Source organism: Oncorhynchus clarkii, chromosome 22 (assembly GCF_045791955.1).
Source record: "Oncorhynchus clarkii lewisi isolate Uvic-CL-2024 chromosome 22, UVic_Ocla_1.0, whole genome shotgun sequence".
NCBI lineage: Eukaryota > Metazoa > Chordata > Actinopteri > Salmoniformes > Salmonidae > Oncorhynchus > Oncorhynchus clarkii.
The window spans coordinates 10,826,952-10,845,973 of record NC_092168.1 but is presented as its reverse complement, the minus strand read 5'-3'; the positions used below and the strand labels follow the sequence as shown (position 1 = coordinate 10,845,973).

Genomic DNA, 19,022 nt, shown 5'->3' with positions numbered 1-19,022 from the left:
TCTTAATCATTTGGTTTGTGATCTTAATATTGGTAACCATACTGTAGTCGAGTGCTCCGAGCTGTGCTTTGTTAGACAAGTCCACAATGAAATTACACATTCATCAACGTAGAGAATCCACTGTTGCCCATGTCAAGTAATCATGGGTTTTAAACATGGCTATTAAGTATTCATAATCATGTGTCACTATGACATTTTCAAAGGTTCCCAATCACAGTCTCTGATGGCATCCTGTACTGGCTCTGCATACAAACTTTCTCCTCGGTCATCACTAACACTATCCTCCCCACTAAAGACAGGCCACACACACAGATGAGATGCTGTACAAGGGTGAATGTGGGGTCTAAAACGCAAACTTGACGTCACTTGTTACAGTTATCTATAGGCGGTCAAGTATTTATAGATCCAGAAAAGCCTAACCAGTCTGTCTCTACAGCGAAATGTATTTGCTATGTGTATAGCATACATGTACGACCTGTCTGAGAATGTGTCCATGGAATTCAGAAAAAATGTGGTATGTAATATTACAACTAGTATGGGCAAATTACAACAACACCTGTGAATATTACTGTGGAACTAAATGGTTGCTGTAGAGCTGACCTTGCCTGATTCCCCCCTTGACAACAATCTGAACATTTTACAATTTCTAAATTTGCCACTCTGCTAGTTCTTTCACTTCATTTCTCTACTCTGCTTGTTCAGTTCCACAATTTTCTGTTTCGCAAATACTGTTTGCATATTGTATATTCACACAATCAAAATTAAGTTTTCAGTAATAAGTTTGTGTTTTGCGACTTGGTCTCATCATGATCTGAATGTTCCACATATGACAGAAATCGGTCATAGAGTGAGATGGCAATGAAGCATGCACCGTTACACTGTTGAGGGTTCAAGAATGGATCAGAGCAATTCTATTAAACAGTATGGCATCAATGGAAATTCTATAAGATTCACAGGAAAACGCTGAATACATTTTGTACAGAAGTCTGCTATTGTGACTGTTTCTTCTGTTGGAACACATTTTATAAATGTTATGGTAAGTACAAATATTAAAGTTTAGATTGGTAAATGAAATGCCTCCTATATGATCTATTGTTAATTCACTTATTTTGTTATTGCTTTGTTCTTGAGCTCTAAGGAGCTTGGCTGTCAGGTATTTTTAAAATTTACATTTGCCGTTTGGGACGCAAACCTCGAGTTTGAATTCTTCAGACGAACTGTTCCCTGTGGGAGGAGAAAGTCCAACAATCTATGTAAAATGGAGTGCAAAATAATTTCATACAATTTGCTCCCAGCTGCACTATAGTTACGTGGTTTCACAGCATGCCTGAGGGTAGTATGTATGAGGCCCTTACATCTTCTATACATATCATTTAGCATTTTTCACTGTTTCTTCCCAAACAAACTTAAAATAACATTTTGTCCTATAGACAAAGTATTCTGACCAAAAATACTGTATACATGCAAAGTGCAACAATTTCACCGAGTTACAGTTCATATAAGGAAATCGGTCAATTTAAATAAATTCATCAGGCCCGAATCTATGGATTTCACATGACTGGGCAGGGGCACAACCATGGATGGGCCTGGGAGGGCATAAGCCCACCCACTGGGGAGCCAGGCCAAGCCAATCAGAATCCGTTTTTCCCCACAAAAGGGCTCTTATTACAGACAGAAATCCTCCTCAGTTTCATCAGTTGTCTGGGTGGCTGGTCTCAAACGATCCTGCAGGTGAAGAAGCCAGATGTGGAGGTCCTGGGCTGGTGTGGTTACATGTGGTCTGTGGTGAGTTGGATATGCTGCAAAATTCTCTAAAATTACATTGGAGGTGGCTTATGGTAGAGAAATTAACATTAAATTCTCTGACAATAGCTCTGGTGGATATTCCTGCAGTCAGAATGACAATTGCACACTCCCTCAAAACTTGAGACATCTGTGGCATTGTGTTGGGACAAAACTGCACATTTTAGTGGCCTTTTATTGTTCCCAGCACAAGGTGCACCTGTGCAATGATCATGCTGTTTAATTATTTTCTTGATATGCCACATCTGTCAAGTGGATGGATAATCTTGGCAAAGGAGAAATGCACACTAACAGGGATGTAAACAAATTTGTGCACAAAATTTGAGAGAAATAACCTTTTTGTGCGTATGGAAATTTCAGGGATCTTTTACTTCAGCTCATGAAACATGGGACTAACACTTTACATGTTGCATTTATAATTTTGTTCAGTATAAATAGGAAAGATAAGATATACAGAATATGCTAATATATACAGAATATACCAAATATAATATAGTGTATTGGCTTTGAAACTTGTGCAGTTTTGAACATATAAGTAACTTGGTCTTTCACCTGTTTGATTAACATCTGACATTTGACCATGGCTGAATGATTGTGCTCTTTTGCTGACACCTAAAGGACAACATTAGCTTTGCTGACTCCACTGCCTCCTAAATGGAATGCTCCGCTCACCATTTCTACTGTACATGCTAGGTCATTACCAAACCACACTTAAAAAAAGGAACTAAGACAAAAATGTTCACACTTTAGTTGTTTATTCCATCATTACAATAATTCACAGTTCATTGAGGATTTCAGTACACCATTGAGTCTTGTATCTACACAATAGTGATGTACTCAGTAATATGACATGGAACATGTTTGTAACAGAAGATTTATGATTATTTCATTTTCCATTTGTAGGTTGGAAGTGTTCTGCGGTTGTTTGTTTTGTAACGGATGTCCTATAGAGGGGGGGGGGGGGGGGAGACACAATTTACAGCTTGTGCTGTACACAGGACCTTTTTAATATAGGTCTGGACAGACTTGGGACAGCTGCTTTATGGGGAGGATATGGATTGAATTTCCAAGTGGTCACTGTTTCTCAATTAGATTAATAATGAGTTAGGTTAACACTACCATTAGAAACATACCCTGGACACTTCAAACGACTGAATCCAATACTTACACTGGTAGTAAACAGAGAATAGTCAACAGTGTAAAATGCAAAGCAGGAAATGTCGATTACGCCATCGCCTCACCTAAACAAAGCTACTATCTGAAGATTTGTCATAACAATTAGATGACATACCATGGCATTGTTTAATAGTCCTTCCAGATTGGCTCAAAGGGCATCCTATAGTGGGCATTATTTGCCTTTTTAAAATGGGTGGTTCGAGCCCTAAATGCCGATTGGCTGGCAGCCGTGGTATATCACGGGTATGACAAAAATGTTTTTTTTTTTAATGACGTTTGTAACCAGTTTATAATAGCAATAAGGCACCTCGGGTGTTTGTGGTATATGGCCAATATACCACAGCTAAGGGCTGTATCCAAGCACTCCACAAGTCATGGTATATTGGCCATATACCACACCCCCTCATGACTTATTGCTTAAATAACACATGCTATATTTGCGCGGTAGAATTCAATGGCAATAGCTCATTTTTACATGTTTTTTTAGTTGCTTTTGAAAGCAAAAGTCAAATTGAAAACAGTATTGGTATTGTTGAATTCGATTTTCATAATAACAAGCTAGGACTGATTGGTTTGGTTAGCTAAACTAGCAAGTCTGTTTGGTGACCATGGCAACTAGCCATCTAGTAAACTTGCTAGCTACTTCAGTGGATGTTGAACACATTTCTACAGGCAAATTAACACCTTTCTAGCAACAAATGTGTTCAATTATAGCCATGGTATAAAAGGGATAATCAACTCGGGGCTCTATGCATTCTCTGGAAAATAATGCAACTCCGTGGAAGGTCACACCGCATAGCCCCTCGTGGATTATCCCTAACATATTATATTTACACACATCAGATACAAGGGAAACAATGGAAATCTCTATTTGAGCTTCATCATTCTGAATTTGCATAATGTATTGTAATCTCAAATGGTCTCCAGCAAAATAGACATGCATATTTTGGATGCAATTACAAAACCTCATGGAAAATCATATACAGTGCTTTCAGAAAGTATTCATACCCCTAAAATGATTCCACATTTTCTTGTGTTAGACTGAATTCAAAATGTAATAATTTATTTGAAATGAAATACAGAAATATCTCAATTACATAAGTATTCACACCCCTGAGTCAATACTTTGCAGAAGCACCTTTGGCAGTGATTACAGCTGTGAGTCTTTCTGGATAAGTCTCTAAGAGCTTTCCACACCTGGATTTTGCAACATTTTTCCATTATTCTTTTCAATATTCTTCAAGCTCTGTCAAATTGGTTGTTGTTCATTGCTAGACAACAATTTTCATTGTTAAATCTACTTTTTTTGGTTGTCTAAGTAAATAAACTAACTCGGCAACTAAGGAACATTCCCTGTCTTCTTGGTAAGCAACTCCAGCGTAAATTTGGCCTTGTGTTTTAGGTTATTGTCCTGCTGAAAGGTGAATTAATCTCCCAGTGTCTGGTGGAAAGCAGACTGAACCAGGTTTTCCTCTAGAATTTTGCCTGTACTTAGCTCCATTCCATTTCTTTTTTATCCAGAAACACTCCCCAGTCCTTAACAATTACAAGCACACCCATAACATGATGCGGCCAACACTATGCTTGAAAATATGGATGGTGGTACTCAATAATGTGCTTTATTGGATTTGCCCCAAACATGACACTTTGTATTCAGGACAAAAAGTGAATTGCTTTGCCACATTTTTTGCAGTATTACTTTAGTGCCTTATTACAAACAGGATGCCTGTTTTGGAATAGTTTTTTTCTGTACAGGTTTCCTTTCACTCAATTAGGCTAGTATTGGGGAGTAACTACAATTGTTGATCCATCATTAGTTTTTCCTATCACAGCCATTTTAAAGTCACCATTGGCTTCATGGTGAAATCCCTTAGCAGTTTCCTTCCTCTCCAGCAACTGAGTTAGGAGGGACGGCTGTATCTTTCGAGTGTATTGATACACCATCCAAAGTGTAATTAGCGAGGCATTGGAAAACCTCCCACATCTTTGTGGTTGAATCTGTGTTTGAAATTCACTACTCGACTGAGGGAAGTTACATATAATTCATTGTATGTGTGGGGTACAGAGATGAGGTAGCATTCAAAAATTATGTTAAACACTATTATTGCACACAGAATGAGTCCATGCAACTTATGTGATTCGTTAAGCACATTTTTACTCCTGAACTTATCTATGCTTGCCATAACAAAGGGGTTGAATACTTATTGACTTTTCATTTTTTATTCCTTTCTAAAATGTTCTACAAACCAAATTCCACATTGACTTTATGGGGTATTGTGTGTAGATCAGTTACATAAAAGTAAAAGGGTGCGAATACTTTCTGAAGGCACTGTACATGTAAAATCTAGATTTACAAGGGCATTTGGTTGTTTCTTTTTAGTATGTATTCATTTCATGGTAGATTCAGTGTCCATAGTGTTTATTTCAGTATAATACAATACAAATCAAATCCTTAAAATGTAGTGTATTAATTTATACACAAAACAGTAATGTCAGTAAAGTCTTAAAAAAGGTACTGTAGACTCAGCGAAAGGACATAGATGCACAAAGTCAACAACATAGTGGGTCAACTTCCGCAACAAATAAGAGCGTTGAAGCGCGAGGCAGTTTCAGTCCCGTACGAACCCATACACACGCGCAGATACGGTGTGTGACTGTACGAGAACAAAGTCTTGCGTCTCATCGCAACATCTGCGCTGCTGCTCGTTGCAACGTCATTTCACTGTCTACCTTCAATGTAGGCCATGTCACATTCAGTGTTACAAAGAATATTGGCTTGGTATAAGCTTTATAAATATAACTTTAGAACATATTCTCAATTTGCAACATGTCAAACAAATAAAATCCCAGTCCTTGAATGGACAGTTAGAATTTGTTCATATATATACAGTATTGCACATATTTTACTTCTCAGGTTACTGGTACCTGCTGCACCCACTCAAAAGGCCTCTGTTTGCACAATACTGAGTTTTTGAATACTGAGAAATTGCAGTGTACAGCTATTTGCTCGATGCCAAACTATTACATATTGAGGGCTACAATGTGGTACCATGGAAATGTATATATACACAATAATTATAATAATAATTGTGATTATTATTATAACTTGGCAGAAATGTTGCAGGGAAATGTCAATATCAATGGGATTTAAACTATGTACAGTTGAAGTCGGAAGTTTACATTCACTCAGGTTGGAGTCATTAAAACTCGTTTTACAACCACTCTACAAATGTCTTATCAAACTATAGTTTTGGCAAGTTTGTTAGGACATGTACTTTGTGCATGACACAAGTCATTTTTCCAACAATTGTTTACAGGCAGATTATTTCACTTATAATTCACTGTATCACAATTCCAGTGGGTCAGAAGTTCACATACACTAAGTTCACTGTGCCTTTAAACAGCTTGGAAAATTCCAGAAAATGGTGTCATGGCTTTAGAAGCTTCTAATAGGCTAATTGACATAAGTTGAATCAATTGGAGGTGTACCTGTGGATGTATTTCAAGCTCTACCTTCAAACTCAGTGCCTCTTTGCTTGACATCATGGGAAAATCAAAAGAAATCAGCCAAGACCTCAGAAGAAGTTTTGTAGACCTCCACAAGTCTGGTTGTGCTACAGAATTGCCATACAACCGCCCGACTACGGTTTTACTGCTCCAAAAACGCCATAAAAAAGCCTGACTACGGTTTGCAACTGCACATGGAGACAAAGATTGTACTTTTTGGAGAAATGTTCTCTGGCCCGATGAAACAAAAATAGAACTGTTTGGTCATAATGACCATCGTTATGTTTGGAGGAAAAAGGGGAGGCTTGCAAGCTGAAGAATACCATCCCAACCGTGAAGCACCGGGGAGGCAGAATCATGTTGTGGGGTGCTTTGTTGCAGGGGGTCGGTCTGGTGCACTTCACAAAAGAGTGCATCATGAGGAAAGAAAAGTATGTGGATATATTGAAGCAACATCTCAAGACATCAGGTCAGGAAGTTAAAGCTTGGTCACAAATGGGTCTTCCAAATGGACAATTACCCCAAGTATACTCCCAAAGTTGTGGCAAAATGGCTAAAGGAATTACAAAGTCAAGGTATTGGAGTGGCCATCACAAAGCCTTGACCTCAACCCTATAGAACATTTGTGGGCAGAATTGAAAAAGTGTGTGCGAGCAAGGAGGCCTACAAACCTGACTCAGTTACACCAGCTCTGTAGGCCAAAATTTACACAACTTATTGTGGGAAGCTTGTGGAAGGCTACCCAAAAAGTTTGACTCAAGTTAAACAACTTAGAAGCAACACTACCAAATACTAATTGAGTGCATGTAAACTTCTGACCCACTGGGAATGTGATGACAGAAATGAAAGCTGAAAAAAAAAATCACTACTATTATTCTGACATTTCACATTCTTAAAATAAAGTGGTGATCCTAACGGACCTAAGACAGGGAATTTTTACTAGGATTAAATGTCAGGAATTGTGAAAAACTGAGTTGAAATGCTAAGGTGTATGTAAACTTCCGACTTCAACTGTATGTCTTCAGGTATATTCCGATGCAATAGAAATTTAATAGAAATTTAATAGCATTCATGTTACAACGTTGACTACCAACGTATACATTACAAACCACAATCCTGATTGCCCTCAATAACTACATTCTTAAAATGCAACTGCTTTCAAATTGCTACTTTAATATATTGAGATGACATTTTAGTGTGGTACATACTGAAACCAGCAACTTATGTGAACTAGTCCAGTCACAAAGTTGGCCTCAGTTATTTTCAAGGACTCTCCAGCAATATGGTCAGAGAAACATACAGTATCTAACCGTGTATTCAGAGGGGTGAAATGTTTAGAGTGTTGCAGATAGAAATGTAACAGATAAAGATGACATGATTTCCTATTCTAAATAACAGACAATCATATGCTTTTTATTTGATTTTTTAAAGAATGTGTAATGCTGCAACCTCCTAAAGAGACCCTACGGGCTCGTTTTCTACCTCACCTACGGGGACCTACAGTACCGACACATAATGTCCAATCCTCTTAACCTAACAGTAATCTCACGGTGCATCTGATTACGTCAGTGCCATAAAGCTTTCTTCCGTTTAACATCTTTGAGTAGAGTGAATCTATATTTCAGATGCCAGCTTACACATTAAAATATGAATTGTGTAGTGTGGAAATATGAGGCCTCAAATATTGATAAATGTGTACATGTAAATCTACTTATTTTGCTTGATGTAACAAGGGACATGAAAATACAAGAGGACCGACAGACATTAAAAGGCACACATATTGAGATGTGCTTTAGTAGTGATTACTAAACTGCAAAGGACCAAGTATCAAAAGCTGTGCAGGTTAAAAGCCATACCCTTGAGAGCAACATCAAATGTATGTAGAACTTTTCTAATATATTAAAAAATATTGATATAGGCATCCCTGCATGACCACCAAATCAAAGGTTTAAAATACTTTCAATGTTCAAAACCACCCCATTTGGTTCCAGCATGGTTTTTTGTATTCAGTAAAAACATTTTTTTTTAGGAATGTACTGCACTAGTTTTAAAACAGACATGCACACAATCACACGCACGCAAACACACAAACATGCACAAACACATTCACATACACCCAATCACACACACATTCAAGGTGAAGTTTCTAAGCGAGGTGTGATCAAGTGCTATTTCCTTGCTCTTGTTCAAATAACAGCATGGCGAGCTGGGAACGGGCTCCCAGGCCATCCAAGTTGCTCTGGACACACCTGTGGTAGATGTCCTCACTGAGCCGAGGGTTACAGGCCTGGTAGTGGTACTTCTGGTGCAAGGCTGGCTCCACAGCCCTGAACACATGCAGGGTTGAGTACCTGACAAACATATCGTAGATATCCAAGGTCTCCAGGATCTCCTCGTTCTCCTGCACGTCGGAGGCCATGCGTGTGCGCGTCGCCATGTAGTCAGTGTTGTAGAAGCACGCCTCCTCGAACGAACTGCGGTCAAAGTGTCCGGCGTCCTTGACCAGGTCTACTGCGGGTGGGGGCTCCTGGTTATGGAAGGCAATGTCTGGGTTGTAGTCCTGGAAGTGGATTGGGAAGAACACCTGCCAGTTGTTGATGGAGTTCATGCGGCAACGGTTGAGGAACTCTGAGTTGACGTTGGTGTTGACGTTGGTGATGAAGAACAGAGTGTCTACTGGGTGCTTCTTCGAGATGATGTCCATGAATTTGATTTGAGAGGGGGTTTCGGTCTTGACACTTATCCACGGGATCTTCACTGTTGGATACTTGCGTTCGTAGGCATTGATCTGGGTTTTAACACTGGCGAAGATGTCATTCTGGTTGACCTGCTGGGCCTCAAATGGGTCGTAGATGAACAGGAAAGTCAAGATGGCGTTTTCACTGGTCTCAAACGAATTTACGGCCAACACTTCAAGAAAATGGTTGACGTAATCTCGATCCTGAACGTTCAGCGGTAAGATGATGTGAACTCTGGTGGCCTCTGTGACATAAGGCATGGGGATGATCTCGATGCGACTCAGGGGACGCACCAGGTGGACCCTCTTGGTGATGGAGCTACTGTGACCTTTCTGGTTGACTACCTCCAGCTGCAGGTCCAGGGTGTACTCCATGCCTCGAGTGGGGTCGAAGCGCCGGTAGCCATTGATCAGCTGCTGCTTCTTCAAGTGGAGGACAGGCTTGTACTTCTTGTTCAACTCCCCCATGGCTATCTCGATGACGTCGGCCACGTCCAAACGATCAATACCGCGCAGTTCACACTTGGGGAAGCCGTCGATGCACGAATACACCTGTTCCTCCGTGAAGTAGTCCCATCGAAGGACCTCGAAGCGAGACTTGGGCTCAAAGGGTGGATTGATCCCAATGGGCCACTGGGCGCTCCGGTTGCCATCATAAGCCACTTCACTCACATTCTTTATCTCCGTCTGTGGATACAGATGTAAAGAAATAAAATACCTCTGTAAAATCAAAAGCTGACCGTGAGTATGCACACTAATAATTTGATATTGAACTGATTATGGCAATAGGCCGAGTATGGCATTAGTCATGTAAACTCCTCACTCGGCTTATCTTAATTGAAGTAAGCATACGTCGATTAAAACACATAGGTTACAGCCGTGTAATTGATCTGTGCATGTGCATAAACAACGCAAGCGTTCTTCTTTCGCGCGAGTGAAGTGAGTTCGGAAAAACTGAAAGTATGCATCTTAGAAATAGTTTTCACATACAAACGTTGTATATCCAAACTCAGAATCAAACAGGCTTCACAAAACTAACATGGTCGCTTGATTTTGATTGGCGATTTTCTGCATTCATCAAATGATTTCAGATGTGCCCTTGTAAACAGGATTATTAGGGAAATAGTAATTCTTGCAAAGCATGTACATTATTAAAATCAAACTTTTATATTAATCTGACTATTCACAATATTCTATTATCACAATAATTGTGTTCATGTAACTGTACTCAGTGATACTGTATGGCTACAATTAAATGTTGCTTATGTTCAACCAAGACAGCTGAGTCATTCACAAAACAAACATTACCGAACAGTACTGAAATAAATAAGCCTTCAGCGCTTGATGTTCAATTAAAACAGACAGGGAGACAGACTACAGTCAGTGTTCACTGAACAGAGGATGTTTTGTGGTGTTCAGGTTTCGACTGTTTTTACCTGCAGCTTCTCAATCTCATCGTATGTCCTCTGCAGTTCGATCTCAGTGAAGTGCTTGTGTAGTCTATACATCTGCTCAGGGTCAGACACCGGGTGGACAGTCAAGGCATTTTTAAACTGCATATTGTCCTCCTTACTCGGATCTGAGTTCTTGCCCATCTCGTAATGGTAGTACTGCAGCCCCTGAAAACAAAGATCGACACACATTTAGCAAAGTGGGAATTGGGTGAAAACAAAAAGACTGAGTTATACATTTTGGGGCTGTATTTCAACAAACCTAATGCAATGTAAATCTTAGTGCTGGCGGTAGCGCTAAAGGTCTAGGGGTGTGTCAGAAATATTTGAGCTATTTTCACAGTTGGAATTATGGGCGCAGTAGCTGGCGGTGGCGAGAAAGGGCTGGGTTTTGATGAATAAATAAGTTGTAGGTGTGTTGAGGCCAGCAGAACATGCTCCAGGGCTAAATATGTGGTTGCTTCAAGTTGTGTATATTTCTGGTCTTTTATGTCTTGCATTGCCATCAACTCCAATTTGAATGTTAGTCCGTTATAGCCTAGTTTGTTAAATAGCCTACAGAATTATTTTTTAATGTAGGCCTAACCTATCTTTGCTAAATATCTTGAACGTATTTGTAGTCCACATTGTTCTATGTAATTGCAAGAGTTCAACACTGTTTAACATAGCATTCACACCGATATAGGGGTTAGGCCTACTGTAAATTATGTTATTTCTGCCGTGTCTGAGCCATGGACATGCCAAACAAGATTAAAGTCACTATTGATATTGTTGGGGAAAAAAATTATAATTATAATCAAAACTAAACAACTTGTTTTAAATAGGCTGTTAAAATATAGTACATACACCAGACAATGTAGACTATGGTAGGTTTTACACACATCCAAACTTTTCACAGGAGCCAATATAAAGAGAAAGGGAGGAATGTCCACTCCGTTACAGGCTACTGCTCCTAAATATAATGTTTTATAAAAATCATGCAAGGATCATACAGATCGCATTTGCACTTCTCCAGGAATAGCAGACAGCTTCTAAATTGCATTGCATGTGAGCCATGGATGTTCTCAACCATAAAGTTGAGGTTTTTAATCAAATGAAATGGAAAACAAGCCATTGTTACAGGAAGATAACGTAAATGTTTCTAAATACGAGGGTCACCGGCATCATCTCATATCTTGTTCCTGATGGGCATATGGACACATGTACATAGAGGGGGTTTAACGCACAATAAAAATAATAATGGGAGCTGGCTGAAATAATTATCAAAAGGTGATGTCTGCTCACTGTTTTGCTGCTCCCAAACTTGATCTTTTAGTAACGCTTTGGGGATTCATATTTATTTCAAAACAGTCTCACGAGCCAAATCCTTTTTCCATAGGCTGCTACTTGGCGAATGCATTGGGTAGGACAAAAAAAACACAGCCTTCATTGGGGGAGGGGACGCTATGTTTGGTTTTGAATCTAATTAAACTAAATGGGAAAGAACATTATAATCATTTTAACCCCCTTTATCTCCCAAATTTCATGATTATGATCTTGTCTCATCGCTGTGACTCCCCAACGGGCTCAGGAGAGGCAAAGGTTGAGTCATACATCCTATGAAACAAGACCCACCAAGCTTAACACCCACTCGCTTAACCCGGAAGCCAGCTGCACCATTGTGTCGGAGTACACGCTATTCAACTGACGACTGAAGTCAGCCTGCTGGCGCCCGGCCCCAACAAGGAGTCGCTAGAGCGTGATGAGACAAGTAAAGCCCCCCCAGCCAAACCCTCCCCTAACCCGGACGACGCTGGGCCAAACCCTCCCCTAACCCGGACGACGCTGGGCCAAACCCTCCCCTAACCCGGACGACGCTGGGCCAATTGTGCACCGCCCTATGGGACTCCCGGTCAAACCCCAGGCTGCAGTTACGCCGCAACACCGCGATGCAGTGCCTTAGACTGCTGCGCCACTTGGGAGGCCAGTTTTCATTTTATGTTTTAACCTTAACAAGGGCCCCAGGAACAGTGGAAGCAAAATAGCCCCATAACAGCAAAGATCCACCACCATATTTTACAGTAGGTGTGGGGTTCTTTTCTGCTCATGCATTCTCATTTCACGTAACAAAATAGTGTTGTCACAATACCAGATTTTTTGACTTACTCTATACCATCATGATACTTGATAACAAAACAATACCATGGCAAAAAAGGCAAATTAGCAAAAGTCATAGAATGGCACATGTTCCAGACAAATAAAATCAGCTACTGCTCTGTTCAATCGTTAGGCATCTTTTGAGTTCAATATCATTACATTTGAAATATGATGTTAAATAAATTCTGAGATTGCCATGTCTGCATTAATGAATCAATTATACACTAAAACTATTAATTTGACTCTAACTACTTAATAACATAATGGTAATCATTTATTTGAGTGGTAAATCTCTATTGATAAACTGTGTGAATCAAGAAGTAACCCAGGGCTATTAACAATACAGGTGAATGCATATTAAATAGGAGTGTGTGCATGCATTGAGTTTTTGAGCTTGTTTGCACTGATTTCATGGGGCTACAGATTACAAACAAACAATCTGTGTCCCTTCCATTTGGGACTTATTTTATTGTACTGATCAACAACATTCTCATAGAAGTAGAAATGTATTACTTTATAAAAAGTGCCCTCTCTCTGAAAGACCCAGTAATGACGTCATTCACAAGGCACATTCCCACAGTCAGTTGAGACCGGTGGTGGGAAGGATGTGACACAGACAAAAGTAGGCCATCTTTAGACGTGAGGGAGAAACATTTAACTGAATTAAAAGTGTTTTGGTGTCAATCAGCTTTGAAATCAGCATATTTTGATTATGGCTCGCATTATCATAAACAAAGTACTAGGGTAGTGAATTGATGTTCACTTATGCTATAAGCTAGCAAGGAAAGTTAGCCTAAAAAAAGCTGGAAGCTACCGGTATCTTCTTGCATTGTAAAGTGTTCTAGACTGTATGGACATTGTTTTGCGAACAGTAAATACGTTTCTACATATTGCATTATTCAAGTGTGTTAAATTCTATGCAGTATGAGTGGGGAGCTAATATAATGTAGCCTAGACTCCCAGTGCTCACACTATATGGGCACATTGGCACATTTAAAAAAAATATATATATATAGACTTAGCTGACACCAGATTTGACATGAACTTCTATGAACTTTACATGTTGGTTCTCCTGGGTCCTTTTACCTGGACATGCCCTTATTAAAAAAAACATTTTGAAATGGCTTCATAGGAACAACACTGCTAGAATGTATGGTGTCAACAACGTAAGAGGAATCAGTGTACGAATAACACCTAAATGACCATAATAAGTAATAAGACTCCACTTTATCTAAAGCGACGACCATTTAGGATAAACACAGTACACACCTTAAGAAGATAACCAATTAGGAAGGGGTCGGAAGAAAAAGTGAATCCGATCTGATCAAGCTATTAAAAGAACAAAGAATTAAGTCGCATGAGCAGAGGTCACCGACCGTCGGACTGTAAAATGTGTTAACTAAACATCTCAAGAGTTGCAAAGATCTAAAGAACATGTCACTGCTACACATAACTGAGTAACCTTTTTTTAATATACTCTAACGCAGTTCTTTGGAATGTGAGTCACACTTCCAAATAACACTCTCCCGTGTTTTTTTCTTCTGACCTTTCCCCTACTTCTCCCTTCATAGATAGGTCGGTCCCTGCTGGAGTCGTGCTGGCCCTGAGGCATGATGACCAACCATGCAGAATTGAAACAGGCCCTCTGTTTCTGTTCCACTACAGACTCTTAAACAAAATGTTTTCCTGCTCAAATGCCAGACCACAGGAGAGAAAATGGTATAGAAGTTAACATACCACAGAGAAAGGTTTAGGCACACTCAAACTGTCTTGAATTAACTACTCATTATGTAAAAAGGTTCTAAAATAGTATTGTTATAGAATGGTGTAGTGTAGGACCAAATTCTGGTGTAATGTGAAAGGGCCACACTATGAGCCAAAAAGGGTAACATATACAAATAAATTAAATCAGTGTAGTTAGTTTAAAGGTACACAGTCTTTAAACTGTCACTTGGACAAGCGGTGTGACTGTGACAGGACTCCACTGGGGCACTGACTGTCAGTGCAGAACAGGAGAAGCAAAGCTCCCTTTCACAGCAGAGAGGACCATCAGGGGTCACAGTGTGAAGAGAAAGACAGCCAGCCAGACAACTCTCTGTCTCTATAGAACATGCAGTGTTAAAACACTTATGGATGTTATAACTATGTTATAGCACTACTACGGTGCAACATGCCTTATTCTATAGATATCACTATTATCATTTGTATTCATTTATTTCAAGACAAATGTGGATTGGAAATAAAGTGTTTGAACATGAGGCTGGTGGATCTTGAAAGGTGGATCTTATGTTGATGTTGTAGTATACCGTCGTCAATATTTGCTATATTGTGTGTGTGTGTGTGTGTGTCCAGCTTTCACCGAGCAGGAACCAGCCTATTACACTAACGGATTGAGTTACATGTTAGAGGGCCGTGTAAAGTTTATGAGGCCTCATAAAGTCAGGCTCCGTTTCATCTTTTTGGGGGAGTGGCCAGTGAAAGACAGTTGACTTAGGGTTTCAACTCATCTGAGCCAAATGCATATGTAAAATACTTAAAATGTCCACTTTGTGACTATTCCATTTGTTCCATTGTACTGGATGAACTAAATCAAGTGTCGCTCAAGTATTTAACATACGTATTCAACCCAGGTCTGGTACGTTGACACAAGAAACATTCACTTCCTGACAAACACTTGGGGCTGCTTTCTCGGACACAGATTAAGCCTAGTCATGGACAAAACAAAAACACTTAGAATAGAGAATCTCTTAAGAATGCATCTTAGTCTAGGACTAGGCCTAATCTCTTGGACAAAGGGATCATAAACCCATAGAACATATCTCTCACCATTGCAACTTAATTGTACAAGACCATAATACATAACCTACCTCATGCTCATCCACACAGTTGGTGTTGGCATAATCAATGATGCATCTGCCCAGCCACTCGTCAGGCCTGGCGCTCAGGATGTCATTCCTACAGTTCTCCAGGAAGGGTTTGAGCCGGAGCAACAGGGTACGGGACAGAATGTATCCGAACCCACCGTAGCAGTACCTCCCCTCCATCTCCCCACCTATAAACTCCTCAGGGCTGCCCATGTAAAGCTCCCGGTCCATGCTCAGGTGAGCCACCAGCTGTTTGATCCGGTCTGCCTCGGTGTAGGTGTCGTCCTGGGCCAGATAGAACCAGTCATACTCATGGACATAGTGCTCCAAGATGTACTTGATGGTCTGGAACATGTTCCATATGAGCCTCTCGTCCCCATGGGTGACCACGAACATGCCATGGGGCACTTTGCGGTTGCGCATGCCGGTGAAGAAGACGACAGTGTCCAGGTGGTGGCTGAGGGTGCGGTTCACGGCCACTCCCAATGTGTTGATGGTGCTTTTGGACGTCAGGATCCCTACGAAGAGGCGCTCCCGGATCCCCAGCTCTGTACTGATGTACTTAGCCCTGGAAAACATACACACTCTCATGAAGTGATTGCTGCTATGTTCAATGTGAAAAGTTAAAGCTAGAGAAACAAGTATACAAAAACATAACACGTGTTATTGTCCATATATTTATAGACAGCACAGCAAATATACTAGTAATTCTATTGCAGCTCAGCATTTCAATGATTTAAAGAATGAACTTTTAAAGTCTTCATTCATCATTGCGAAAGCAACCCTTTCATGCATGTTCTTGTGCTCAACACTTGCAATCATTCACACTGTAGATAAGCCTATCAGTAATTGTTTTGCTATGGTTAATTGAAGTCAAGGTCCAGTGTTCTTCTGGGATATGATTAAGGATTGTCTGTCTTTGAAACCTGGTCAAAGACAGAGTGGTCAGAGTCCAAGATTGAAGAGTCTGTACCAGAGGACGGCCCCGGCCCAGCAGCTCAAAGCTCTATCTCATGCAATGGAGCAACCCGTCTGTGTGATAATAGAAATACAAACGCATCTACCCAGTACATCTTGTTTACTGTCGTTTACTGGCTAGCTGTCCATGAGGAGTAGGGGCAATCCTATAACCCCATGAAATGAATTAAAACTAAAAATACCTGTTTTTATGTTGTTGTTTTATAAATTTTATTCAGATCAAACCAAATAGTGTTACACGGACACTGTTGTGAAGGTCATGATGAGAAAACATCCTTGCATATTTTGTCTAATAATATTTAGGCAGTTCTTCGTGTTGCAAGGCTGAGCTCGTAGACGTGGTTCTCTTCAAGCTGTAGCCAAAGATAGAATCCAGTGGCAGAAAGTTGTTACAGCCTTTATGTCCCAACAGGGACCCGGAGGACTAAGTAAGTCAGTCATGTTACAGCACAGAATAAAGTTGGAAAATAACATTGTTTAGTTATAGTTACTCCTAAGCCATCGTTATTTGCCCAAATACTGCTGAAAATAAATTCATGGTCGAGGGTAAATACACCAGAACAACTTGGCTGTGCATGCTACACAAGGTCAGTCAAGCACATGGTTCAAAGTTCAAAGCAAGCCATTCTTAGGATATTCTTCCACATACAGTAGGTAGACTATATCAATAAAAAAATGCAATAGTTTGTTATGGCGAAAAATAGTGTGTGTACTCTGGTAGCTGGAGACTGAATGCCACAGATAGGGTGAAGGATGTAAAAATTAGTTCTACATTTCAGGAATGTTGGCCTTTCAAATATATTTTTGTTTTTGTGGGCACAATAACAGCCTACTCCAATACTGACTGATTTCCAATGTGATATTACATGTCATTGTGCTAATTTCCTACATAAAAAAAGCATACTGTTCATAAATTGCTGTCTGATGTTGTTTAAGTGTGCTTGACATCTAATAGGTGTAGGAGTTAAAGACACTGCAAACCAATTGAAAAACGGATAAAGATGGGGAAACAACCATGCCTAATTAACCTAGGCTCACATACTGCTGAAGGACAATTGGCAACATTGTAACGAGTTTTCCTGGGGAAAACTGGTAACATAGCCTAATATCCATGCTGAAGATATCGGGGGCAATAATGGCAGATATCACAGTCAACTGGAAAAACAAGATCTAGGCTACACTGTTGTGGCATGTTTATAATAATACATTTCACCTATTCCGGTTTCAACCATGATCTTTGAATCCTTACCGAAAAAGTGTATTTGGTTTGCTTTGTTGGACTGGTTTATATGGCACTATTCTTGGCTCAAAATCTTCCTCGGCGTCCACATCTTTGACCGTCGATATCGAATTGGGTCTCCTTGCTCCTTTTGAATTCCCATCTTGGGACAAACTTATTTCTTCACTCGCTTTCCCGTTGAGGAAACAAGACTCCTCCACCCAATTCACACTAAGTAAACTTAAGGTAAATCCCAATGAAATACCGATAATAACCGGCCCGATCGGCCTCAGCAGAGAAATAAACATTGAGAACCTCATTCTCAACGTTGACTATGTAGGCCCCTTTCTACAGCCTAATTTAGTCGCGTTTGATAATTATGTACATCAAACCAAATACAAAATATTAGTAGCTGGCTATATTAAAAAATACCATCCTTCGCTACTAAAAAGACGTAGGCCTACGTAGCCTCTTCCATAAAATTAAAGCAGGATTCTTACGTGTCAATGGTCTCTAGCTCCACCCCAATGAAACACAACCGTCAGAGATGCATAAACGCAGGCATTTCCAGGACCCTTTCAGTATGCTACTGAATCACATAATTTGTTAAATAAAACCAATCAACCTCGCCCATGGGCAAATAGATCACAATACTGCGGCCTACATAAATGTTGGTTTAAATAAAGAGCTATAGAAAAGAAAATCCTCTCTTCAGCTGAAAAGCCTATTAGAGGTGCGTTGCCACACTAGAGGGCAACCTAGAGTTACATTCAATCAACCACAAAGTCCAGATTTGCGGGTTAAAACCAAACATATATTTTTACTATAAAGTCACGATACATGATTAATGTGTGAAATAAATCAAATATTTCGCTCCAAGACTGTTCATAAAAGAAGATGTTTTTGACTTGACCTGGAGACCTTGGCCTGGGTTTAAGTAGGGCCTCAGGTGTCACAGGAATACATATACAGTGCCTTCAGAAAGTATTCATACTCCTTGACTTATTCCACATTTTGTTGTGTTACAGCCTTAATTCAAAACATATATATTTTTACACCCACCTACACAATACCCCATAATGACAAAGTGAAAACATGTTTTTAAAGATTTTTGCAGATTCATTGAAAATTAAATACAGAAATATCTCATT

The 19,022-nt window shown here is 39.9% G+C and overlaps 1 protein-coding gene across 1 annotated transcript; it reads right to left on the bottom strand.

Annotated features, from left to right (window-relative positions):
- Window positions 1-5,183: 5,183 nt before the first annotated feature.
- Window positions 5,184-18,346, bottom strand: LOC139380345 (chondroitin sulfate synthase 2-like). Its single transcript, XM_071122959.1, has 4 exons — window positions 17,902-18,346; window positions 15,678-16,242; window positions 10,660-10,842; window positions 5,184-9,910 (listed from the first exon to the last, which is right to left on the bottom strand). Exons 1-4 carry the CDS (start codon window positions 18,189-18,191, stop codon window positions 8,648-8,650), a joined length of 2,301 nt encoding a protein of 766 aa, XP_070979060.1. The 5' UTR covers window positions 18,192-18,346; the 3' UTR covers window positions 5,184-8,647.
- Window positions 18,347-19,022: the final 676 nt, after the last annotated feature.